Raw genomic sequence first — 25,161 nt, forward strand, 5'->3', positions numbered from 1 at the left:
AATGAAAGAATTATTATTTAGAGGTTACGAGAAGAATGTGCATGAATATTGAATTAATGGAGAAAAGAGTTACAAGAATATTATTACCACATTCTTCCACTAAATAAATGAGTAATGAAGTAGTGGTCAATGAAAATGTTATGGCAAAAAAACCCGTAGGAAATGGAGTAACATTCTGCCTCTTAGCATGCAGAAGTTATTAGGACATAGTAGACACTTTATGACACATTTTTTTAATATTATGCTAATAAGTACCATCAATATATATTTGCATAAAAACAGTGTAAACTAATAATGTCAAAAAAAAAAGTGTATCCCATATTAAAAAATCAAATAATATTCATGTAACTTCCAAAGTATCTCATTAAGTCAATAATGATGGATTCATTGCCACATGCGTATCAATCCATTAGTGGGATCAAATGAAATTATTGTACAGCAAAAAACATGGACTCCATATTATTGCTTTTCTTCAAAAGGTTAAGTAGCCAAACCATACAATTTTCATTCTTTTTTTATATTAGTCTGAGATCTAATCTAGATATTGAACTGTTATATTTACTATTCCGCCGTGTCATTTATTTGTTATGTTTACTAAAATAAATATACTTAAAATATTTATATTTTAAAATAAGATAGAATTTAATTATTTTTTTATTTTTTATTCTTACTTTAATAATTGTGAAAAGAGATTAATATCATAAAAAAAAAATCAAATGGAGATTAAATAATGAAAAAGGTAAATTTGTCAAATTATAATTCTAATCGATGTTTTCTTAAAAAACCATGCAAAAGACAACATGACAAGTAAAATGAGCTAAACCGAGATTATTTACCAAAAATTAAAAAATAGTATTTCTTCGTTTAAATAGAAAATCAATTTCTACTTTGTTTCATTTTAAACATGTAAAATTAATTTAATAATTTGAATTAGAATTATTTAAATCAAAATTTGATAAAAATAATAATAAGTATTTTACACCTTTAAATTAATCGAATTAAAACTGAAAGTATCAACTGATGCTTAAATATTGTTATTGTTTTATCTCAAAGAGAGGAAAATAGTTTCCTTTTAAACAAGTCTTCTTTTTTAAAAAATATTAATAAATTTTTGCCGATTTTGTATTTGTAGCAAACACTAATATAATAAAGTTTTAGATACGGAGCACAAACTACAATGTTATATTAATCGTGTTTTGAATATATATATATTCAAAACACGATCAAAAATGCCCCTCAACTATTGAAAATGGATCAATTTTACCCTCCATTTGCAAATGGGGTTAAATATACCCGGACCGTTAATGAAATGGGTCATATATACCCTTTGAAACTAACAGACATCCATGTCATAATTTACCCATTTTAAATTTATTTATTTGCTGACATGGACTGTCACTTTGCAATAAAACATACTCCACCCTTTTAAAACTTAATTTTTTTCTTCATCTTTATTCTTTGCTGGGTCCTTCAATCTATTCTCACTCTGCTTCCGTCCTCCTTTTTTGTAAGGAAGAAATGAGCATTTATTTAATTGGAATTTCACCTCCAAATTTTTTTACTTCCTGTATTTAGTCGCGGATTCATCGACATCACTCCAACTTGACGAAACATATTATCAAACTGAACTTTTTTTTTTTTGTTTTACCGAGAATCGAATTCAAGCATTCCAAATTTTCATCTCATTCAGAGGAAAAAGAACAAAAAACAAGCATAAAATTATAAACAAATTTAATGAAATTGACAAAACATGAATTATCCATTTTCAACAAAAAAGAACTCTTAGACTCCAAGCTCATCTGGGTCAAGTTGACAACTTTCTCTCTCGAGTATGCTATATTGCTTTGCTTTACTCCTAACACTTACCCACCTCCTTATGTCAGTCACCCTCATTTTCTTTCTAATCTAATGTATATATGCATTTCAATTTCAATACGGAATCAAATGATCCTAAAACAATTTTTCCGCGAAAATCAACATTTTCACACATATTTACACTTCAATATAAAATTGTTTCCTTGAATTTCTCTCTCGCTCTCATCCCGGTATTCTGTTCGATGGATACACTATTCAGAGAAGTTTAGCTTCCGGAGGTAACAAACTAACAATGGATATACGACCAGGTTTCCCAGTAAGGCTGAAATCCAACCATTGAAGTATAAGAATTCTTCAAAGATGAAAAAAAAAGTTTTAAGTTTAGAAAAAAGGTGGGGTATGTTTTATTACATAGTGACAGCCCAAGTCAGCAAATAAATAAATTAAAAATGGGTAAAATTATGACATGGAGGTCTGTTAAGTGTTGGGCCCGTGCTGCATAGGCCGTCTGGTCTTACATATAAATCCAAATATTATGCATTTATTGAGCTAGTTTAAACTAAGAGTATGATTTTTTTCGGTGTGGCCGCCCTTAGCATTGTGTTTGCTTTATTTTATCACTAAAACTCGACCACCTTTTGATAGTTCTAATCTGAAAAGTCACATATTTCATTTTTTTATTTTTATTTAAAGCTGTATATAGTGAATATCAAGTTGAAGAATCTTAATTCTTAAATCTTCTATGGCTTTTCAATGTGCATTAAATATCTAAGGTCCCCCACTATCATTCATTTCCTGGATTAAATATGGTTGAGGCTTAGATAAAAGTGCTTCTAACCCTTTTGAAATTCTAAGGGGCAAGACTTTCATATTCTATCAATTAAGTTTTATCAGTGGGCACTCCATAGCCAGAGGTATCTTTTCCCCATTATTGTTATTTTTATCCTGATACCTGCGTTGATATTAATAAGACTTGCTGTGGGGAAAAAAACATCTACTAACTGGAATATAACGTTGTCGTTTACCATCGAGGCCCTTGTCTGTCTCCTCTTAAAACCAAAAAAATAAAATAACATATGATAGCAAACCCACTAAGGACTCGGATATAATAATTTGACTACTCCTACAAGTACATAGGAGTATTATAATAGAGTCCGGCGCCTAAATGGACTAAAGTTTTCAAAAGGAGTTGTGAAATATATTATAGACCACAGGGGATTAATTGTGCAGCCCTACACGATTTATCGCCAAACTTTAACGCCTCATTATTAGTCTGTTAACTAAAAAAAAAAAAATAGCAAATCGTGTATCATAACATAATTTGCCAAAATTTCATTTTGCAAATCGTATTATGGTACACGATTTGCACCTCTTTTTTTAAAAAAATAAAAATTTGATGTTAACTTATTTTTTATTTTTCATGTGTTGTCACTGTAGATATCGAAATTTTACCGTATTTGAAATAGAACTCTACAAGACGAGTCCAATCCATCTTCAAACTTTAATGTTCATTAGGGCTTCTTGGAGGCTACTCTACCCTAAACCCTAGATTAAACCTATATAAAGGGACACACATTCCCTTGAAAAGACATCTCAAATATCCCATAAACTCTTGGTATTTACAAAGAGATCAAGATCTCAAATATTCCATAAATTCATGGGTATTCAAAAAGAGGTCAATATGTGGTCGGATATTTCTTGACAACCAAATACTTCAAGAAGATCCACAATATCCTTTCATGGAGATCAAATACATCCCAAGAAAGTCCACATATCCAAATCCAAATCATCTTACATTCGAGAAATAAGCTACTAACGACCCTCGAATTACAGAGAAATATTAAGAGAGAAGAATCAAGGGAGTAAACAGATTTTGTACCCGCAATATTTATCGATCACTACAACATAAGACATCTATAGCTACGAAATCTTAGCTATGAATTTAAAAACCGTGGCTAATATCTAATAATAGCCACAAAATTTAAAATTTCGTGGCTATCTACAAATTTGTTAAAAAATTTAGCCACGAAATTAAATTGACAAAGCTAATTTCTCATTTTTGCTATATTTGCTAACAATCGTGGCAATAAACACCTAAATGGCTACAACTTTATTGCTATGAAAAAGTTCTGTAGCTAAATTATCACTTTTTTCCACGAGCTTAAACTACTGTAGCAATAGTTAACCTTTTAGCCACATAAATTATTTGAAACAAAATGTTGTAGCTAAATAAATATTTTAGCTTCAAGATATAAGAAATTGTGGCAATAGTTAAATGATATAGCCGCAAAACTTTAGCTATAATAAAATTTCGTAGCTAATTATTAATTTTTTGCCACGAATTGAAATTTACTGTAGTAATAGTAACTTTTTAGCCACAATAAATTATTTGGAACAAAACATTGTAGATAAATAAGTATTTTTGCTTCAAGTTATAAAAAAATTATGGCAATAGTCCAATGATATAGGCACAAACTTTCTTGTTGTAATAAAACTTCGTAGCTAATTATCAGTTTTTGCCACGAGTTGAAACTTGTTGTAGCAATAATAATTTTTAGCCACAAAAAATTATTTAAAATAAAATATCATAGCTAAATAAATATTTTTGCTTTGAGTACTAATAAATCGTTGAACACTTGAATTAATAGCGCTATAATCATCAGTTCCGAGTTTTGATTCGATGTCTTCAATAGTATCATTAGCTAAGATGACATCAGTTTTGGTAATATCAATATTATAATTAAAAAAACATCAACCTTATCTAATAACGTGTGAATAACTAAATATATATAGAGGTTAAACAACTATAATATTGTATAATTGCACTGTATAACATACTATATTTGTTTAATTTGGACAATAGAAAGTGTTATTAGATTCAAACTACTATGTTCTTGTATATTTGTTTATCACTGTTGTATCTACTTTAAATAAATAAAAGTTGTCAAATTAAGGGGTTAAGGCTATTTTAATAACTTGATAGTTATTCAGGAATCTAATTAAAGCACGAAAAAAATAAGAATTTTAATATAATTGACAAATGAGCATATAACAAACTAGCAATATTATTTAAGATGAAAATAGTTTTTAAAGAAAGATATAATTTAATTATGAAATCTATCGCTAATTTGACGCTAATATTTTAAAAATAAATGTCGTTGCTAACAATATTATATATAATAATTGTTTGTAGACAATATTGTTTTCACCATATAGACTATAATTTTCTAATTATGTAAACTATAAGAATATGTTTTCTTACACCTAGTTACACTAACAATGAAAAATTTAATGTGGTTGAATATGTAAGTCCATTAACAAAACGATTATATTATAATATACTTATTAAATAAGTATTATCTATAAGTTTCAAATATAATTAAATTAACAATAGAATTTTATCAAATTAATAATTTAAGTAACAAATTATAAAGAATTTAAACAACTATGTTTATAATGGTTTGGTGCTTTACTAATTTAATCTAGACATAAAAAAAATTGGTCCATTACTACTTTAATAGTTTATTAATCATATAATACTAAAAGTGGAAAGTCATATAATTGAAAGTTGGATCACTATTCGCTTCTTTTATCTTCCACATTAATAGTAATAATTTTGCACAACGTTTTCACCCCATTTTTATCTTTCTTGGCTTTTCATATCCGTCTACACTATCTACAAATTGCACAGCAAATGACAGATCTAGAGCCTGTTTAGAAAGCCACCAGGTAATTGGAATTGAGTGTAATTATGTGTAATTACACAGTACTTGACATTTTTGTTTGACCAAGTAATTTCATGGTTAGATGGGAATTGAGCGTAATTGAGAGGATGTAACTACACTCTCCAATTCTCGGAGGAGGGGGTGCTCTGTGCTATTATTCTAATTTTTGAAACTACACCTCTTAACATTAGAAGGAATGTTCATTAACAAACTTGGTATATAATGAGTGATGTTATTAAAGCAGAATTTCGTCGTAAATAAAGTTATATACTTATATTTCTCCTTTACGTTAGAACTTACTTATGTTATGTTGAATTTGACTTAAGAGTATTATGTTAAGCTTTTTCTATTGGATTTTGAATTTAGGTTATGTTTTCGATTTTACTTTATTTGCTTTAGTATTATTGACTTGTTATTTCACATTCCATAATGTTTATTTTTCACTTACAGTTGATATATTTTTTTTGGTCAAACATTTGAATAATGTTAAGGAATTATTTTTATAAATATTAATTTTTTTGTCAAACATCCAATCCATGATGTTCTCACAAAAAAGTCTGTTTTTAATTTTTAAAATTAATTAAAATTATAATATTATTAATTTAAAAAGTATATATCAATTATTTGTTACAATATCAGTTACAAATATATGATTATTAATTAATATATTTTCAAGAAACAATGTGTTGTTAAATACCTAAAGAAACAACGTGTTGTTAAAATACCTAATTTAATATCATTTATAAAGGCACATATGTTTCAAATAATTAATTTATTTTGTCCTGCTTAATGTAGTTATGATTCTTTCTGTTTTTTTTATAGGTATACTTAATTGTCATTGTTGTTATCTTATTTACATTATCGTATTTGCATATAAAGAAGTAAAAAAAAAAATAGAAGACATATATAAAACAAGAAAAGAATGGCAATTAACTAAAGCTAAAAATCCAAAACCTAATCCTCGTATTTTTTTACCTCCAGCCGTCACACCCCTCTACGGTTCCTTATTCCCTTTGTCAATTCCACCCCAAATCTTATTCCATATCAAAAAATCATAAGGGGTTTTCTGGTGTTATGTAATGGAGTTGGGTAAATGACTAATCAATTTTTTTTTTTTTAGAATGGAAGGGCAAAAGTATTGCATATATTTTAAGTGATGGTTCCTCTGTATTAAATTTACATCAGCAAGATCTTCATAAATGGTCTATCATAAATTTGAAGCGGGTCTTTTTTCTTTTTGAATATGATTCTTTGTCTATTTTCTTTTCATGCAGATCTATTTATTGGTTACTTTCTCTCATCCTCTTTATTGTTTTTAATGTATACTTCAACTTTCATTTGTAACTTTTGTTGGATTCGGTAGAAGCATTTTTATTCTTCCTCTTAGTTATTAATAGAGAAGAGAAAAGTTTGAAACTTTATGTTCCTTTGTAAGATTGGTATACCAATAATATATTATTTTTTTTGGTTGAAGGTTTTGAAATGCGATTAAGGAGATGCTATTGATCGCTTTTGATAGAATTGTCTTGATCTTTCTCCAAGGTAGGTGGTTATTGATTTTTCTACTTAATATTCGCAATTTATCAAGTGGTAACGATTGAAATGTATTCTGATATCTGGAGTTTTTCTATCAATTTTAAGATTAGTGAGAGTTTCATTATGAAAATACATGAGGAGTTTTCATGAGAAGTTCATTCATGTATTTGTCATAATATATGATCGACTGTTACATATACTTATATAATCATTTAATTTATGTTTCTGATATTAATTTACTTTATCAAAATTAACAGGTACATTTATGGAATTACTATAGCAGAAGCAATGACAAACTAGAGGGTAGATATTGATCAAAGTAAGATTGGAGGCTGCGTGGGAGGAGCGAAATCAGAAGGTTGTGCGGCTTTGAGTCTCAAGCAAGATACTACTATTGTAATTGGTGTCATAGAAGAATTATGTATTGTGAATGTTTGAAATTTTAGATATGTAACTAACTATATGTAAATTGAAACTTACTCTATATGTAAATTGAAACTTACTCTGGAATACAATTTTTTTCATTTGTATAGAGGAATTCTTCTAATTAACATTGCTTGTGGGTTATTCTTTAATTTGTAGCGATGAATTTTTTTAGTTCGTAGCTAATTATTATATATATAATCACCAAAAATAGGGCCACACAGTTTTACTTTTCGTGGCATATGAAGAAAACATTTAGCTATAATTTATACATTTCATGGCCAAAAAAATGGATTTTTAGTTACATTTAAAAATATTTGTGGCAAATACTTCAATTTATAGCTATAGATTCTTGAACTTGTAGCTAAATACAATATTATTGCCACGAGACTAAAGTATCAAAAATAGCCACCAAATTTGTATTTTCATGGCAAATAAACTAAAAATTTTGCCACAAAAGAACACATTGTAGCTACTACATAAATATTGCTACAAGTTTTAATTGTCGTGGCAAAAGGATATAATTATTTGCTATAAATATATTTTCCGTGGCAAGAATATTTTATACTCACAGCTACAACACAAAAAAATATTCGTAGCAATAAGTATTAGTCCTCAGCCACGGATCATGTAAAGTCCGTAGTTAACTTTTAGCTACGCTACATTTTGCTACGGATGCTACGGAAAAAAATATTGTGGCTAAAGTGTTTAGCCACAAATTTTTTCATATTTAGCTACAATGTGTTTCGTAGCCATAGATGCCTTATGTTGTAGTGGATAAAATATATGTTTCTTCATATTTTATTTGTGGTTATAATTTATTTCCGCATATTAAAATTTGTTGCAAACAGTCACATTTGATTCAAAAATATTTTACCTCAAACAAAGTCATACAATAATTAAAAATTTATGAAATAATATGTAAAAATACAAAATACAATTTTTAAAAATACAAAATACAATTATTATTTTTAATAAACGTCTCACATTATCTGAGTAAAACGTCACACAATTAAGACAATAACATATTCGTAGAAAATTACATAAGGAAATAACGACGTACAACCTAGGAAAAAACATAATAACGAAAAAAAACAACAACTACTGATTTCGCAAGGGGCAACGATTCTTGTTTTGACCCGTTTCCTTGCACGTAAGTACTACACTTCCTAACCATGCAAACACTGAATATGAGCGAACTTCAGGAGCGCGGAGTACACGTAGAAATGGATATAGCACATGCTTGCATGGTTAGAAGGTGTAGTACGTGCAAGGAAACGAGTCATAACAAGAATCGTTGCCCATTGCGAAATCAATAGTTGTTGTTGTTTTTTCGTTATTATGTTTTTTTTCCTAAGTTGTAAGTTGTTATTTCCTTATGTAATTTTCTACCAATATGTTGTTGTCTTAATTGAGTGACGTTTTATTCAGCTAACGTGTGATGTTTATTAAACTTTTTTTTTTTTGTATTTTGTATTTTTAATTATTTCATAAATTTTTAATTATTGATGACTTTGTTTGAGGTAAAATATTTTTGAATCAAATGTGACAACAAATGAAAAATAAGTTAACAACAAGATTTTTTTTTTCAAACAAATCGTGTACCATAACATGATCTGCTGTTTAATTTTTTTTTTTAGTTAACAGACGATAACAAGGCGTTAAAGTTTGGGGTAAATCGTGTAGGGCGGCAGGATTAACCCCCTTTGGTCTATAATAAATTTCACAACCCATTTTGAAAACTTCGATCCATTTTTATGCCATTTAGGCGCCGGACTCTATCATAATACTCATACCAAACTAAAAAGAACTACAGTCTAGTGAAAGACCATTAGTAGAGTATTACATACAATATACTAGTATAGCACTTAGAATTTTAGCATTTAATTATGGTTAATTAACACACAAAATTTGCATGTTTGTGTAAGCACAGGTAAATATTTACTTTAATAATGGTAGAGTTAGATTTAAGATTTTACACACCATCCAGTGTGTGAAGACTGCTGATTATCAGTAAACACAATCTTTCATATGCCAATTAAAAAAAAAAATTGCAACCAAAATCTCTTTATGTGATCCATGAGAGCTTTGAGATGTGACAGATCTTTTTTCTTTTTAGTTTCAGTTTTTTCTTTTAGTTTTTTTTTTCCAAGGTTTTAAGGATAAGAATCTTTGTTAGATTCTGAGCATTTTTGCCAGACATCTAAATGTGAAAGTAGTTAACAGCCATGAGGCATCCATAAAAGCAGATTGGAGAGAGGATATTTGTGGAGAGAATAAGAGAACACCAATATTTTTGGAGTTGGGATATACTCTTATCACATTTCTTGGTAATGAACAAATCGGAATTCACACAGCTTGTTTTAGAGTCAAACTAATTATTAATTGCTTAGAGTTGAATTTTTCATCTAGCCATCTAATTTAGGGACCCGTTTGGATATAATTGTCATGTAAGTTATGCAGAGTTTATATACTTGAAACCAAATATTTGTGCTGATAATGTAGAGTTGCATGCGTAATATAAACTTTTCACTACTTTGAATATATTACAATATCTGTTTTTTTCACCTAAATTATGTCAGGAGATTATCCCCAAATCTTTCGCAAAATATACAAGTAGAAGCCACAAATCTTAATTCGTCAAAAGCAAATTAAATCTAAACCAGAATCTAAAGAAACATTTGACTGGTCAGAAATGCACATTCTCTCACCACCACGATTCTTCCTTTCTCTTGCCCGCCACATGCATGACCCAAGCGCTGATGCACAACTGGATCCATCATCCAATGATATTACGCCACGTCATACTACATTCAAAATCGAAATCACGTCCAGGTTCAATGAACCTATAAGGCCGCCCTGTCTTCGGGTTCCCTTTTAATACTTGTCACCATGTTTTCATCTTTGTTCAAACACAGAGCCTTCTTCTTCCCTATATTTTCACAAAGAAATATTTAGTGTTTCTTTGGTTGAAACAAATCTTTCTTTGTATTGTTTGTGTGTTGATATCTCTCTCTCAAAATGGCTTTGGCTTTCACTTCTTCATCTGCTATTCATGCTTCTACTTCATCTTCTTCTTATCAACAGCCAAAAGGTACCCCCTTTACCTTTTTTTCCTTTCTAAGTTTTAATCTTTATCCTACAATGTGATAATTTGTAGCATTTGGGTTTCAAGTTTCTTGAATTATTCTTTCAGATTTTGGCTTATTTTTTACTTCAAATTTCAATTACCCTTTTCTTGTTCCTTTCAAAGTTTTAGTGTTTATCCTAGAATGTCATTATTTGAAGCATTTTACCATCTGGATTCGAATTTTCTTTCAGATTTTTTCTTTAAAGTTTCAATTTTTATCCTTATTGTTGGATCAATTTAGCATCTGGGTTAGAATTCTTATTTCAGATTTGTGCTGTATTTGAATTTCTTATTTGGATAATGCATCTGGGTTGAAAAATTCTTTTGATCTTTTTTCAGATTTTAAAGTTGTTTTTCCCTTCAAAGTTTCAATTTTGAGCTCAATATTTGTGGAAGAATTTTGCATCTGGGTTCATATATTCTTGGGTTCTTAAAAAGTTTTGGCTTTTACTTATTTATTTATTTATTCTTTTTTGTGTTTGCAGTATCACAATTGGGTACCTTTCAGCCATTGGATAGGGCTCAAATCTTGTCGACTGCTTTGAATTCAAGGAGACGATTGGCAATGAAGCCATTGAATGCTGAGCCTAAGAGGAATGATTCAATAGTTCCCTCAGCAGCAACCATTATGGCTCCTGGTATATTGATTTTGTGATTGCATGTGTTTGTTTTGATGATGTTGAAGGATGGAACTAAATGTTTGTTTTTTGGTGAATTTGCAGAGGTAATTGAGAAAGCTGACGAAGAGGACTTTGAGAAATTGGCTAAGGAGCTTCAAAATGCTTCTCCTCTTGAGATTATGGACAAGGCCCTTGAGAAATTTGGGGATGACATTGCTATTGCTTTCAGGTACTTGTTTTTTTTAAATCTAGCTTCAGTATAAGTGAGTTTGTTCACCCAATTATGTTGTTGATGTTTTCTATGATAGTATACGAAAATCCACTTTAATTAATGTGCATAATAAATGTAGAGAAAACAAACAGTGGCTTCTTGTAACGGAGAAGGTTCATGATTTGGGGACAAAGAAAACTTTGATCATCATAGCTATCTTCATGATGCTTATTTCTATTTCTTCGATTTCATATTTTGTATATGTTAACTGAGCATTTCCTTATAGAGATCACATGAGTTTTTGAATGCTTTCAAGCTAGAATACTGATGAATTTTAGTATTTGAAGCGAACGGAAAGTTTTTTATTTTTTAAACGTTACATGTGAATTGCCTGAGAAAGAAAATCATGCTATATCATAAAAGTGGATTGTTATGAACCTTGCTGATCATGTCATGGACTTCTGCTGAATTACTCCTTGATTAATGCCAAGAGGCACTCGTTTTTGCTTTGCGAAGTTTTCTAATTCTTCTTTTTTGCACACTATCTGTATTTTGTTTGAAACTTTGTTATGAATATCGTGGTGAATCCAAAGCCTCTAGAATAGCATTTCATTTGTTAACAAGTATAGCATTATGTTCAGCTTCCTGATATGTGTGACTTCACTTGTCCATCAAAATGTCTTCATTTGAGAGCTCTCTCTCCTTTATTTTCTAGCAAAATGACGACCTTGCAAAGTGATTCTCTTCCTAATGCTGCTCTCTGATGATTTCCTTATTCTGCAGTGGTGCTGAAGATGTTGCTTTGATAGAGTATGCACATTTAACTGGTCGACCATTCAGAGTTTTCAGTCTTGATACTGGGAGGTTGAATCCGGAGACGTACCAATTATTTGACACAGTGGAGAAGCACTATGGTATTCGCATTGAGTACATGTTCCCTGATTCAGTTGAAGTTCAGGCCCTAGTTAGGAGCAAAGGTCTTTTCTCTTTCTATGAGGATGGCCACCAAGAGTGCTGCCGTGTAAGGAAGGTTAGGCCTCTGAGGAGAGCCCTCAAGGGCTTACGCGCATGGATCACAGGGCAACGTAAAGATCAGTCCCCTGGAACTCGATCAGAAATCCCCGTTGTTCAAGTGGACCCTTCTTTTGAGGGATTGGATGGTGGTGCTGGTAGCTTGGTGAAGTGGAACCCCGTGGCTAATGTGGACGGAAGTGATATTTGGAACTTCCTGCGAGCCATGAATGTGCCAGTGAACTCATTACATTCACAAGGTTATGTCTCCATTGGATGCGAACCTTGCACAAGGCCGGTCCTCCCTGGGCAACACGAGAGAGAGGGAAGATGGTGGTGGGAAGATGCCAAGGCCAAGGAGTGTGGCTTGCACAAGGGCAACATCAAGGATGAAAGTGTAAATGGCACTGTCCAAACAAATGGTACTGCTACTGTTGCTGATATTTTTGATACCAAGGACATTGTTACCTTGAGTAAGCCTGGAGTTGAGAATCTACTAAAATTGGAAGACCGAAGAGAGCCTTGGCTCGTCGTTCTTTATGCACCTTGGTGCCAATTTTGCCAGGCAATGGAAGGATCCTATGTTGAATTGGCTGAGAAGTTGGCTGGTTCCGGTGTGAAGGTCGGGAAATTTAGGGCGGATGGTGAGCAGAAAGCATTCGCACAGCAAGAATTGCAACTCGGAAGCTTCCCTACAATACTCTTCTTTCCAAAGCACACTTCAAAGCCCATTAAGTACCCTTCAGAGAAGAGGGATGTAGACTCCTTGCTGGCTTTTGTGAATGCTCTCAGATGAAAGGCAAATGGTGCTTGATCAATCACCATTGTTTTCACAAAGGAGTAATACAAGAGGGAGAGATAGGGTTGGTAGAATATAGTGAAGAATGGTGGCTAAGTGCACATTCCTCTTTGGCCCTTTTTAAGTTTTTCTTGTATAGTGTTGGTATATGGCGGCTCTCCATTCTCCTCTGCATTTTATTTTCCTTAGTTCCTTTCTTAAGACTAATAAATTCGCACTTTCCCATCCTTCTCAAGTAGAGAAGTATATATGTCTGGGGGCTCAATTTTGTGGGTTGAAGAAATGAGTTTTCTCATGTTTACTTTCTCCATATAATAGATTTTGTCCATCTTCTCTCATTCTTGATCTAATTCTCCTGTCTCTATTATTAAGAACAACTCTTACTTTTGATAGTAGATTCTCTATTGTATTTATCCGAATTCATTCACTTTGTTAATTGCGTGTAACCAATTGACGGGGAAAAACTTTCTATGTTTTCAGTATAATAGACTAAGACTAATGCATTCTACTATGGAAAATCCATATACCATGTGTTATGCAACCAACCAAACATTTACAATCTCTTCAATTTTTGGCCCACACAGAACTTCTTGTTAATCTCTGTCTCTGTTAGCAAGCAGGGCGTAAAATTTTGACAACACAAATGTTGTAGCTGCAACCAACTTTAGACTAGACTCTAGAATTATAACACCCCATATTTTCGGGCTAAGGTTTAGCCTGTAATATGGGGATATCACGGAACCAAGATGGGAGGTGTAGAAAGTGTTTGGAAATACCTTTTCATCCATATAAGGATCAGGTCAATCAGAGCTATGTGCAAAAAGTTATGCACGTTTTACTAAAGAGCTATCAGTGGTGCTCGTCCACGGGCATGCAACGCGTGCAGACTGACGACCCAAGGCCATGTCTCGCGCAGGCGGACAACGAAGCGAGGTCCATTGCGTGCCTGTGCGCGTGCCCCTGCGTGCGCTGCTTGGGCACGCAAAATGTCCACCTTGACGTGCGATCCCTGCAACCATTTTAAGTGCGTTTTTCTTGATTTTTATTCCGTTCTTCACTTCTTCAAACCCTAGCACGAATTTTCTCTCCTCTCCTCATCCTCCCACATCAAGGTAAGGTTCTTCCGTGAATACTAAGCGAAATCCTACTCTACAATCCTAAGGTTTTCAAGAAAATCCTTCTCAAGGGTTAAAGTGAAGGAATTGAAGTTCTTCATCAAAAGTTGGATTTTCCTTTGGGTTTGAAGCTAATAAGGTATGTAAGACTTTCCTATCCTAATCGATTATAGATTTGAATTGGTGATTATGGACTGTAAGTTCTTGAGAGATAGTGGGTTAGATAGTAAGAAATATATGAACTATTGTATGGTTTGGATTGTTGACTTAGGATTGTTGTAATCATATGGGTGACGAAGAATGATGTTAATTATATCTATTTGAGATTGTAGAATCACCTAGAAGCAAGAGAATGAGAATTGGGTGGAGAAAACACCATTAGTAAGGGTTATGAAGCTTTATGCCCACGAAGCGTTTGATAAATGCTTAGATGACTAAAGCATGGATATTATTGCTAATATGGAATCCCTTTGACTTGTATTGCTATAGATTAAACTTGAAAGGGTTGACGAACGTTGTACTACGCTCAAAAGCAAGAAAGTTAAGGTATGTGAGGCTAACTCTCTATGTTTGGGATGTTAATGATTCTCCCCACGCTATGTTTCTTTTACAACATTATGAATTGCCTCAGAAATATAGTTCAGCTTAGTCTCCTTGAATAGTTGCAAAACTTCTATTCCCTAGTTTCGTAGCTTGTTCATGACTTTCATTCCCAACGTTGTGAACCCAGAACGTAATCAAATTACTTGTGTTTTATACCCATGAGTCTCAGTCTAGAAACTCAGCATGTTTATAAACTAGTTAAAGTTTTAGTTCTCATAAACAGTTCATAAATTCATGTCTCAGCTAGTATAGTAATAGTCAGTACTGCATCAGCACCTTGGTATGCTTGAATGTCTCAGTATAAATTCATGCTCAATATCTCATATCAGTATTTCATTATGACTCTCAAAGCCATGTTAGTATGATTTCATGTCTCAGGGTAGTAATGCTCAGATTGCTTACGAACAGTTTGCTTTTAACTCCATAATGAGTTCATGAATACATGTCTCAGTCTAGTTCTATTCAGTATTATGTAGTCCAACATGATTCCATATTTCAGTATTATGCATTATAGTATGACTTTAAGCTCCTTGATATTCAATGAGTCTCAGCTATGAAAAAACAGTATGTTTAAACTCCTTAATCAGTTCAGAAATAGATGTCCCAGTTCAGTGCTGACCAGTAGTTCAACATCATGTATTATAGTATGATTCTCAGTTCTTGATTTTAAATTCCTGAATGTTGAACACATGTATTTGGGCCTGAGGCCGTAGTTTATGTTTTATACATCTTTGGGCCTCGGGCCGCAGTTATGTATACGTATAATTGGGCCAGAGGCAGCAGCTTGTGCACATATATATTGGGCCTGAGGCCGCAGGTTATTTACTCAGATAAACAAATGGTTTCTCATCAAGGTAGGGAGTACTTATGTTCAGTTTCAGTTTCAGTACTTATTACATGTTTATTGATTTGGATTGCCCTTTCCCCGAGCACCCCACTTACAGTTCTTTCTTTCAGTTGCTTTACATACAAGTGCAATTCAAATATACTGACATCCCTTTTGCCTGGAGCCTGCATCTCGCGATGCAGGTAACGATTTACAGGACGACGCATATGCTCGCTAGTATCTCCAGTATCAGCTGATTGGTGAACCCCAATTCTTTCGGGGCCTTATATTACTTTACAGTCTTTTAGTATTTACAGACAGTCAGTGTTTTCAGTACTTCATTAGAGACTTCGTAGACTAGAGTAACAGTTAGACAGAGTCGCAGGCTTTTCATGTTAAGCTATGTTGGCTACAGTTATGCTTCAGACTTATATTAGCATTTCCGCACTTTAATTATGTATCATTCAGACTTTCAGTATATCAGCATCACAGCATGTGTTAGTTTATTTTCCGCATTCAGTATGTTAATGCTACCACTTGTTGATACAGTCAGCCAGTTGATTCGCTCGGTCACATGTAATCAGACATCGAGTGCCGTGTTACGTCTAGGCCCAGGTTCGGGGCGTGACAAGAATTATGCTGATATTAAAATGATTGGTTTTTGTGGTGGATATGATTAGGAAAGGAAAAGGTTAGGAGAAGGTATTTGAATATGTTGATATTTTTTGTGCTCTATTGTTGAATTAATAATTTACAGCAAATAAGCTGCTATTTGATGCAATGAACGCAAAAAAGGAAGAAGAATAATTAATGATAACTCATTAACAATACATTTTGTCTTGTATTTGTTCCTTCTTGCCTCAAGTTCGCATTTTACCAATCTGAGTCTTAATACTATATTAAGGGGCCGTTTGGTTTGAACACAAATTATGATGGGATTAATTATGTTGGAATAAGTTATATTGAGATTATTTATGTTGGATTAGTTATCCTGACATAATTTTTTATTGATTGTTTGGTTTGTTGTATTAAAAATAATATGCATTGCATAACTTTTAAGAAAAAGTTATTTGTTTACAAAAATACCCTCCACCTTATGTAGTAAAAAAAAGGGTTTTGAGAACCTCGAGTCAATTTCACTGTTTTATCCTGGGATAAGTTATCCAGGATTACTATTCCACCCTCTGATGGCTATAAGTTATCCCAGCACTATTTTTAATCCTGGGATAACTTATCCCACGATTAGTAGCCAAACAAAGGATAAGGTTGTACTAAATTTTTATCTCATCACTATTTTTGCTTATCCATCGTACCAAACCATCCCTAAGGGGTCGTTTGGTAGATAGTCGAAATTATCTCGGGATTATAATTCCGGGACTAATTTATCCCATCTATTGGGATTATTTTATACCATCTAAATGTATAAAATAATCCCAGTATAAGTGGGATAAGAAGGTATAAGCTGAAATATTCCAACACTAATTCTTGTACCATGTTTGGTACAAGGTATAAATTTATCCCAGAATAAATTCTTCTACCAAACATGATATAAAAATTAGTGCTGGGATATCCCAGCTTATACCTTCTACCACCGAACGACCCCTAAGAGTTTCGTAAGCTTGAAAAGTATTTCTACTTATATGATGATTTGGAAAAGAATTAAATTCCATTTTCATCTAATAAATTATTTCAGAGACTTAACTATTTATTCTTACCATTAAAGGAAGTATTTATCTCTTCTTAGTTCAAAATCTTAATATTAGCTCATTCCATGTTTAATTTTTTAACATATAGTAATAATTTTATTCATTAAGAATTCTATTTGCAAAGAATAGAAAAATTGATCAGATATTTCACTTTTGAATTTTGTGTTTGTAAATACGTGGGTGATATTTTCTTTTCTTTTTTCTCAGTAGAAAGTACATTGGTGTTTTTAGAATATCTACGATATTCTAAAAACCCATATCTCGATTTGTACTAAGTTTTTACTCTTTTTTTATTTTTTTATTCGAAAAATACAAATTTAATCAAACCTAAACAGAATACAAAATGGTCGACACTTTTCCTAGTACGAATTAAAAGTTTTTGAAATTTATACTCCTATATCTAAATTGAGTTGAAAGTGAAAATTTTATTCTGAAAAAAAAACAAGGAAAAGAAGAACCCTAGGCAACGCAGGGTTTCCCATTAAAGTAGTGCTTGCCAGGGACTTTAGTGTTTTGGTCTGTTTGATTTTGTCTTTACAGGTGCTTGGTGGTTCATTTTTCTTCCTCCCGGATTGCCCCTGAGGTGAAATTTAATTTCCTGTCTTTTCTAAGCTTTCCCTGCTCTGTGCACTATTCTGCAGACAAGTTTGAATTGCCTTCTGTTTTAAAGGGGTTTGGTTTTCTCTGTGATAGCAAGTGGGAATTGGAAAAACTTATTCTAGGAGAGAAGAGTTGGGTTGTTTGGAACAAAGATTGACATCGATATAGTACACGTTTAAAATGAGATAGTGCCTTTTTCTTTAGCTAAATCTATCTAGTCACATATTGAGCTTTCAGTGATATATAGAAGAAAACAGTTGATTTTAGGTGGGCTTCTTAGTTATTTCTCCTACTTGCCCAAGATAAATCTCCTCTTTCTTTCTGTATTTGACATCTGTTTGTCCTCTTTCTTGTTTCATTGGTATTTCATGTATCTCTATTTTCAGTATTCTTGTGGTTTCTGCTTGATTTCACCTTGGTTGTAGCAATAAAGTTTGCATCTTCTGATTCTTTTATCCATGTTCAATTATTGTCAAATGATCTTCTGATTCTTTTATCCTTCACCGTTGACACCCAATTTTGTCACTTCTTTACTTCAATTTATTTCTTTGAGCTTCTAAATTTACTGACGAGCTAAATACTTTAGTTTCACTATTTTATTTTTACTGCTACTACTATTAATATCGCTACTTTTATTTTCAACATTACGAGCATTACTTTATCACAAATTTTAAATGGTTTGTCATCGTTTCATTTTTGGGTTTGGACTTGTTAAATTAATTACAAGACAACACTTTGTAAAATCTTTTTTTTTCTACACATTAATTATTAATTGCCTTCACATAGTATATATTGTACTAGTTGTTAAATTAGAAGTTCAAAAATAATTAAATAGAGGAGGAAAAATCAACAATTTTCAGCCAAATTATCCATTTCAGTACCCAACGGACCAGCCCAATTCCTACATCCGTTACCTCTACCCGATCCAGCCCACTTATTTTTTTTCTTCCTAAAACCTAATCCCTTTCTCTTTACTTCCTCTTTCTCCTTCAGCCGCCTCCCTCACCTCTCTCTGTTTCACTTCCCTTTGTCCCCCGCTCCTTCGTGTCTCTCTCTCTTCAATTTTCCCCATAAAAGGGGACTCCACTATCTTCTCTAGGAGAGATTTCGGAAACGGAAAAACCGCATTTCTTTTTTTTGAGCAAGAAACCTGATCAACTTAGAAAAATCGATACTTTACGATCCTCAACATTTGTATTTTACTCTAAATCCAGGATTTTGTTCAAATCCCATTCTGTTTTCAGCCACTTTAACCACTCCTAATTATTTTGCATTTCTCAATCACTATACTTGAGAACACCCACTTGAAAATTAAGTCGTTTTACTCTTTTGGCTTGTTACCTTAAGATCGAGTGTAGATTGGGACTCGAAGCCCCACTTCGCTGCACCCGCGAGAGGTAAACCCAATACCTTTATTCGCTCTGTCTTCCGTTTGAGATGGTGGCAATGAAATATGACTACTGTTTTTTTAGTTTGGTTAATTTGGGATTCTGTTTTCTTTTGTGTTGCGTTTGAATCATGCTGTTGAAGTATTATGAGGAAGCTCTGCTTATGTGATTCGTATTCTCGGATATTGTAAAAATCATATTCGTTTGTTTAAATTCGAGGTCATATTTTCTGGCTGCATGTCGTCTAAAGTATGAGTTCGTGAGTGTTCCAGAATTTTTGCCTTATGCATTAAGAGATTAATTCACATTCCCTTCGTGTATTTACTGGTCAAAAACTTATTCTGTGTTATGTGGTAGAATAGTCTAAACTCGTGTTGGAAGTCTCCCATGAGTTGGAAATTCTGTTAAGGTTAAGTTTTCTGTCAATCTGCTTCTCTAAGTCTTTTAATGTGTCTTGTTTGATATGCCTAACTATCCATGTATGTTTGATAGTAGCTAAGCAATAATATCACCTTGGTTAACTCAGCTTAGCTCCTTCCCTTCATTGTGTGATCAGGCAGCTTGGTTTATTGTCGAAAATATATGGTCTGGCTTTAGTCATTGATGTTAGTTAGATGATGTTTTTTTGGGAATTGAAATCTGAAGTTTGAGAGGGATGTGGTAAAGAAGTGCTACCTGTTAAAAAGAAAAACAAAAAAGGTAGAGAAAATTTTCTAGTGTTATATATCATAAGGTGTTGGTTAATCAGTTAACAACATATAGTATTGTCACGTTTGTAGATGTAGCAACTCCTGGCAAGAAAAAGCTTTAAATTGAATAGTTCACACTTAATGGAGAATATAGGATATTGAGAAGTTAGCAATCCTATATGATCCAATCAGACGTGATTCGACCTTCATGACACTACTCTGTTATGCCATGTTTTCATATTCTCTCTAGGTTCAAGTGGTGATAGTACCAGCCTTTGTTGTGTGTTCTTTGAATTAAGCTCAGTAGTGTTGTTGTAGAATGGGTGTAGATTGAGGAATGCTTAGGTTCTAATTACCCGACGATATATGACATCCTAGATCTTAAATTCTTTTCAACCCCAGTACTGAAACTGTCTTTTGCCCCTTTCTTTGCTTTGCCTATGATCCTCTATTTTTTACAAACCAACAGCCCCCTTGAAAAAGGATACGGGCAGAACATATTTCAGTTTCTGGTTTTGTTCTTTTTGCGTTTTGACCCTGCACAATCCACTGGTCTGCTTTAAATTTTTACATCATATATGGCTTGCCTCTCTCTATGTTCTGTTATTGGACTGGGATTTATTCCGTTAGTCATTTAAATTTATCTAGGCTGCCATTATTTATGTGATGCTTTTTTTTATCTAAGTTTCGGTTGTTGCTTTTTCTTTTTATATATACTTGAAGTATAGGTCTCATAAATCCTCACCGTACTAATCCTTTTCTTTTTCATTTTATGCATGACATCTCGCATACGAGTTCGAGGACTCGTCATCTCCCGCATTCGGTGTTGGGCTAAAAGCCCAATGGAATTTCCCTCGAGTCAGCCCCCATCAGCCCATTCGCAGCAATCTGTTAAAAATTCTGCTGGGCCGAAGCCCAACAGTAGCGGACAGCAACAGCCCTATAATGGGCTGAGCCTATTTAAATCATTCTCACTCTTCTATTTATTTTTTGTGCCTTTAATTTGTATTGCGCAACTAGTACTTTACTTGATTTGTTTGCTCTATTTGTTTGTGTGGTATTTGGTGAACAATAAGACTAATAACCGATTTTATTTAGTCATGCTAAATTTATCTACAACTAGTAAATTAAGGGAGTATTTTTATCACAGGTGGTAGTGTACTTCCTCAAGGGCAGTAGCTAAGATATTTTGGTTATTATATAGAATGTGATTTAAGTTTAGAGATTAAAATCAACAACCCAACTGCTTGAGTAAAGGAATTAATTATCGGACGAATAAAATATCCAAGAAATATTGATAAGTAGTAATAATCAAGAGTCCATAAAGAGGATACATACAACAATGCTGTTTATTGGGGATGAGTTAAGTGACACTTTGACCATAGATTTTATGCAATTCAGTTAACACAAAACAGAGAGACCCAAGTTGGAGATTTTAAGAGATTTAAGATATAGAGTTGCATCCACATTTTTAGCCTTAACTAATTAATCTAAGTCCGGTCGGTTAACCATTATTGATGGAATTTAAAGGATGCCTAATACCTTCCCTTTAGATTAGTTGAACCCGTATCTAGAATCTTTTTTGGTTTCGTAGACTTTATAATAATATCAACTTTAGATAATTACTTTAATTGACCTTAGGTGCCCTAATTCACCGTAAATAATTAGGTGGCGACTCCCAACTTTAATTAACCCCGGAATTACCGGGATGTTGTAAACTATTTTGACTCCGGTTAAAACGGGGTATGACAGTTACTACATATGCTTTAAGTGTTATCTTTCAGTTAGATAAGCTTTGTCAGTATTTTGATTAGTGCAAGCCTCCTAATACAAGGAGTACTCTTAAGAAGATAGTCACTGCAGACATGTATTTAAATTTATTGTGATGTTCAATACAAGATACAGTTTTCCATCACTTTTTCAAGTTTTTATAGACCTCCAGAAGGCAATTAAGAAAGTTGTTTTAGCGAATTGACCCTTCTCATTCATTCATTTTTCTGCATTCCTTGTTAGGTGATGGATGATAAAGTTGTACCAGAGCTTCCTGTGGATGATAAAACTGTAGCAGAGCTTACTATCCCGGAAAATGTTGCCAAATCATTTTTACTTGTGTCAAACTCATCTTCTTTAGAAAATGCACTAGAGAAGCTGATAGAAGTTGCCAAAGAGGCGGGTGGACGGTTAGATCTGTCATCCAAAAGTTTTGTCACCACTGTTCTCCGTCTCTGCCAGTCTCTGTCATCTATCTCTTACCGCTACCTCCTTTTATTGTCTCTTAAGTTACTTAGGAACCTGTGTGCTGGGGAGATAAAAAATCAGTATGAGTTTCTTCAACAAAGAGGTGTTGAAATTGTCATGGATGTTATTACATCTGTAGGACTTACTCCTGATCCTGATTGTGCGATTATTCGAGTTGGGCTGCAACTTCTGGGGAACTACTCTGTGGGTGGGGGAGAACGTCAATGTGATGTATGGTACCAATTGTTTCCTCATAAGTTCTTGAAATTTGCTGGAGTTAGAAGCAGAGAAATATGTGATCCTTTATGTATGGTCATTTACACTTGCTGTGATGGTACTGATGCACTGCTAAAAGGTTTATGTTCGGAGCAAGGGTTGCCCATTCTGATAGAAATTTTACGTACTGCATCAGCCGGTAAAGACCAGTGGTTTTTGTAACTGTGATATATTCAGAACTTTTGTTAATTGATTATTGTGGTAAGCTTATGCTTTCATACTCTTTTGCAGTTGGTTTTAAAGAAGATTGGTTAACGCTGTTGCTCTCAAAAATTTGCATTGAAGGCTCCTACATTTCGTCAATTTTCTTCAAATTACATTCATATCCTTCCATTGAGAACAATGGTGTTGTTACACATGTAGCTGATCAATTTGTTATTGAGCAACCTTATCTGTTGAGTGTACTTTCAGAGATCTTGAATGAGGGAATAGAGCATATTGTTGTTTCTGATGATTTTGCTTTAAGTATCTTTGGGATATTGAAGAGTGCTGCTGTGGTTGTTGACTTTTCAATAAGAGGGAAAGGTGGTCTTCCGACGGGGTCTGCTCCTATTGATGTTCTAGGATACTCTGTCACCATCTTGAGAGATATTTGCGCTTGTGATCACTTGACAAGCTCTAAGGAAAAAAGTTCAAAGGATGTCGTGGACGAACTTGTTTCCTCTGGGCGTATTGAATATCTTTTGGACTTGCTTCGAGATCTTGAACCGCCAACGACAATCAGGAAAGCAATGAAGCAGGATCAGATCAAGGAGGAGACAGTATCTTCTTCATTTAGGTGTTGTCCGTACCAAGGTTTCCGGAGAGATATCGTTGCCATCCTTGGAAATTGTGCTTATAGGAGAAGGCACGTCCAAGATGAGATTAGAGATAAAAATGGGATCCTTCTACTGCTACAACAGTGTGTTGTAGATGAAGATAATCCTTTCTTAAGGGAGTGGGGAATCTGGTGTGTGCGAAACCTATTGGAAGGAAATGCAGAAAACCAACGAGCTATTGCTGATTTGGAGCTTCAAGGAACTGTTGATGTTCCAGAACTTGTTGGACTTGGGCTTCGAGTAGAAGTTGATCCCGCAACTCGACGTACAAAGCTTGTAAATGTTCCATGATATGTTAAGAGATGAAAGTAAAAGTTGTCGCTCCTGGAATTGACAAACTGATTGTTCAGGAGACTTGTTTCTGGTTTGGCTTAAGAGTGATTGACAGGTTTAGGGATGGCCCATAAGAGGTAACATGCAGGACTTCATCTTACTACAATTTTAGTAATAACTTGTTTTTTTTTTTCCTTTCTGAAACTGAAATAACTTGCATTTTACCTCCTACGAGCTAGACTCAACAGCCTCCTAGGTCGAACTTGAAATTCACTTAGAGGAGAGCTTGAGCTTGATTCTTAACTATGTACTTGGAAAACACATAGTTTTGAGAGTATAGAAAATCTTCTCTTGTAATTAGGTTGTGACAAAAGCATGCAAATTGGGAGGCCATATTCTTGAACTTATTCATGCTTGTGTTTCCTGAATCTCTTTTGTTGACCTCAATAGAACACATTCATTTTGGTAGGTGGTAGGGAGGGGACTCTTTTGATTTACTCGTATTACTTCCGTCCGTTTCGTGGAAGGATCTATTTTTCTTTTCTTATTTCTGTTGCTCTCTTTGCTTTGTTTTTTGCCTTTCAAAGGGGTTTTAAATCTCTCTATGGAGAATCAGTGGGAGCTAGTGATGGTCATGTATCTTAGTGCTCGTAGAAAGAAGTAAACCATGTTGTATTTGTGTATTGTTAACTTTTTTGTTTTGTTTCAGAGTACATAACAAGGAATAAAGGAGGTGGGTATCACACCAAGGTATGAAGATTATGTTGAAGTTGTGGAGGTAAAGATGCAAAGAATATGGCAAAATGGACACGATGATTCTAGTTCTCCTCCAGACCAACCTTTATGTAGTATGTGAATGTTTTCTTTAATGTTTAAAACATCTTCTATCTCATTTGTAAAAAGGATAATTTAGCTAAGAGAAAAGGCTCGGAGTGACCCTAGCAAGAAACATTTCGGATGGGGATATTCCTAGCTGATTGTAAAGTCAATATCCTCTACATAAATTAGCTATGAGTTTAGTAATCCAAGCTAACATTTGCAAATGTTGCCTTGCAAAACGTCATAGCTAAATTAGCTATAACCAATATCTTTAGCTAAAATCAACTATGGATGTCCGGCAAGGGTCATTTAGCTAGAACAGCATTAGCAGGATTCTACAAGTTAGCGATTTCGTCTCTAGTTAATTCCATGTAAATTTTAATATTGTTAGACTTGTACCGTTCGAATTCCGTGTGCATAGTGGAGTATATCGTTACTAAACTCATATTTCTTCTTTAACGCGTCACTTTAATTTCTACTAATCATCTTCTAACTTATCACAAACGTAAACGGATCTAATTTCACATGTTAAGAGTAGAA

General features: G+C 33.4%; 2 protein-coding genes and 1 long non-coding RNA gene across 4 annotated transcripts; all 3 read left to right on the forward strand.

Annotated features, from left to right (window-relative positions):
* Positions 1-6,419: 6,419 nt before the first annotated feature.
* LOC132623751 (uncharacterized) lies at positions 6,420-7,593 on the forward strand. Its single transcript, XR_009576376.1, has 3 exons — positions 6,420-6,764; positions 7,015-7,082; positions 7,334-7,593. It is a non-coding gene; the product is annotated as an uncharacterized LOC132623751 (long non-coding RNA).
* Positions 7,594-10,390: 2,797 nt separating this feature from the next.
* LOC132621429 (5'-adenylylsulfate reductase 1, chloroplastic-like) lies at positions 10,391-13,608 on the forward strand. The gene is made up of 4 exons (XM_060335696.1): positions 10,391-10,593; positions 11,115-11,267; positions 11,352-11,478; positions 12,244-13,608. Exons 1-4 carry the CDS (start codon positions 10,521-10,523, stop codon positions 13,265-13,267), a joined length of 1,377 nt encoding a protein of 458 aa, XP_060191679.1. The 5' UTR covers positions 10,391-10,520; the 3' UTR covers positions 13,268-13,608.
* A 5,338-nt stretch (positions 13,609-18,946) lies between these two features.
* LOC132625121 (uncharacterized) lies at positions 18,947-25,066 on the forward strand. 2 transcript variants are annotated; one of them, XM_060339929.1, is made up of 4 exons: positions 18,947-19,517; positions 22,211-22,850; positions 22,943-23,939; positions 24,512-25,066. In XM_060339929.1, the coding sequence occupies exons 2-3, from the start codon at positions 22,214-22,216 to the stop codon at positions 23,818-23,820; spliced, it is 1,515 nt and encodes a 504-aa protein (XP_060195912.1). In that variant the 5' UTR covers positions 18,947-19,517; positions 22,211-22,213; the 3' UTR covers positions 23,821-23,939; positions 24,512-25,066. The 2 variants fall into 2 exon arrangements, with proteins under 2 accessions (XP_060195912.1, XP_060195911.1); XM_060339928.1 differs by lacking the exon at positions 18,947-19,517 and having other exon boundaries at positions 19,524-22,850.
* Positions 25,067-25,161: the final 95 nt, after the last annotated feature.

This window comes from Lycium barbarum, chromosome 12 (assembly GCF_019175385.1).
Source record: "Lycium barbarum isolate Lr01 chromosome 12, ASM1917538v2, whole genome shotgun sequence".
Taxonomy (NCBI): domain Eukaryota; kingdom Viridiplantae; phylum Streptophyta; class Magnoliopsida; order Solanales; family Solanaceae; genus Lycium; species Lycium barbarum.

Excerpts from the sequence above, each read along its gene's own strand:
- LOC132621429 (XM_060335696.1), top strand. The coding sequence starts at position 10,521 with ATGGCTTTGGCTTTCACTTCTTCATCTGCTATTCATGCTTCTACTTCA. Across the intron at positions 11,268-11,351 it reads AGCAACCATTATGGCTCCTG|AGGTAATTGAGAAAGCTGAC; the intron begins GTATATTGATTT and ends GTGAATTTGCAG. Across the intron at positions 11,479-12,243 it reads GACATTGCTATTGCTTTCAG|TGGTGCTGAAGATGTTGCTT; the intron begins GTACTTGTTTTT and ends CTTATTCTGCAG.
- LOC132625121 (XM_060339929.1), top strand. The coding sequence starts at position 22,214 with ATGGATGATAAAGTTGTACCAGAGCTTCCTGTGGATGATAAAACTGTA. Across the intron at positions 22,851-22,942 it reads TTTACGTACTGCATCAGCCG|TTGGTTTTAAAGAAGATTGG; the intron begins GTAAAGACCAGT and ends ACTCTTTTGCAG.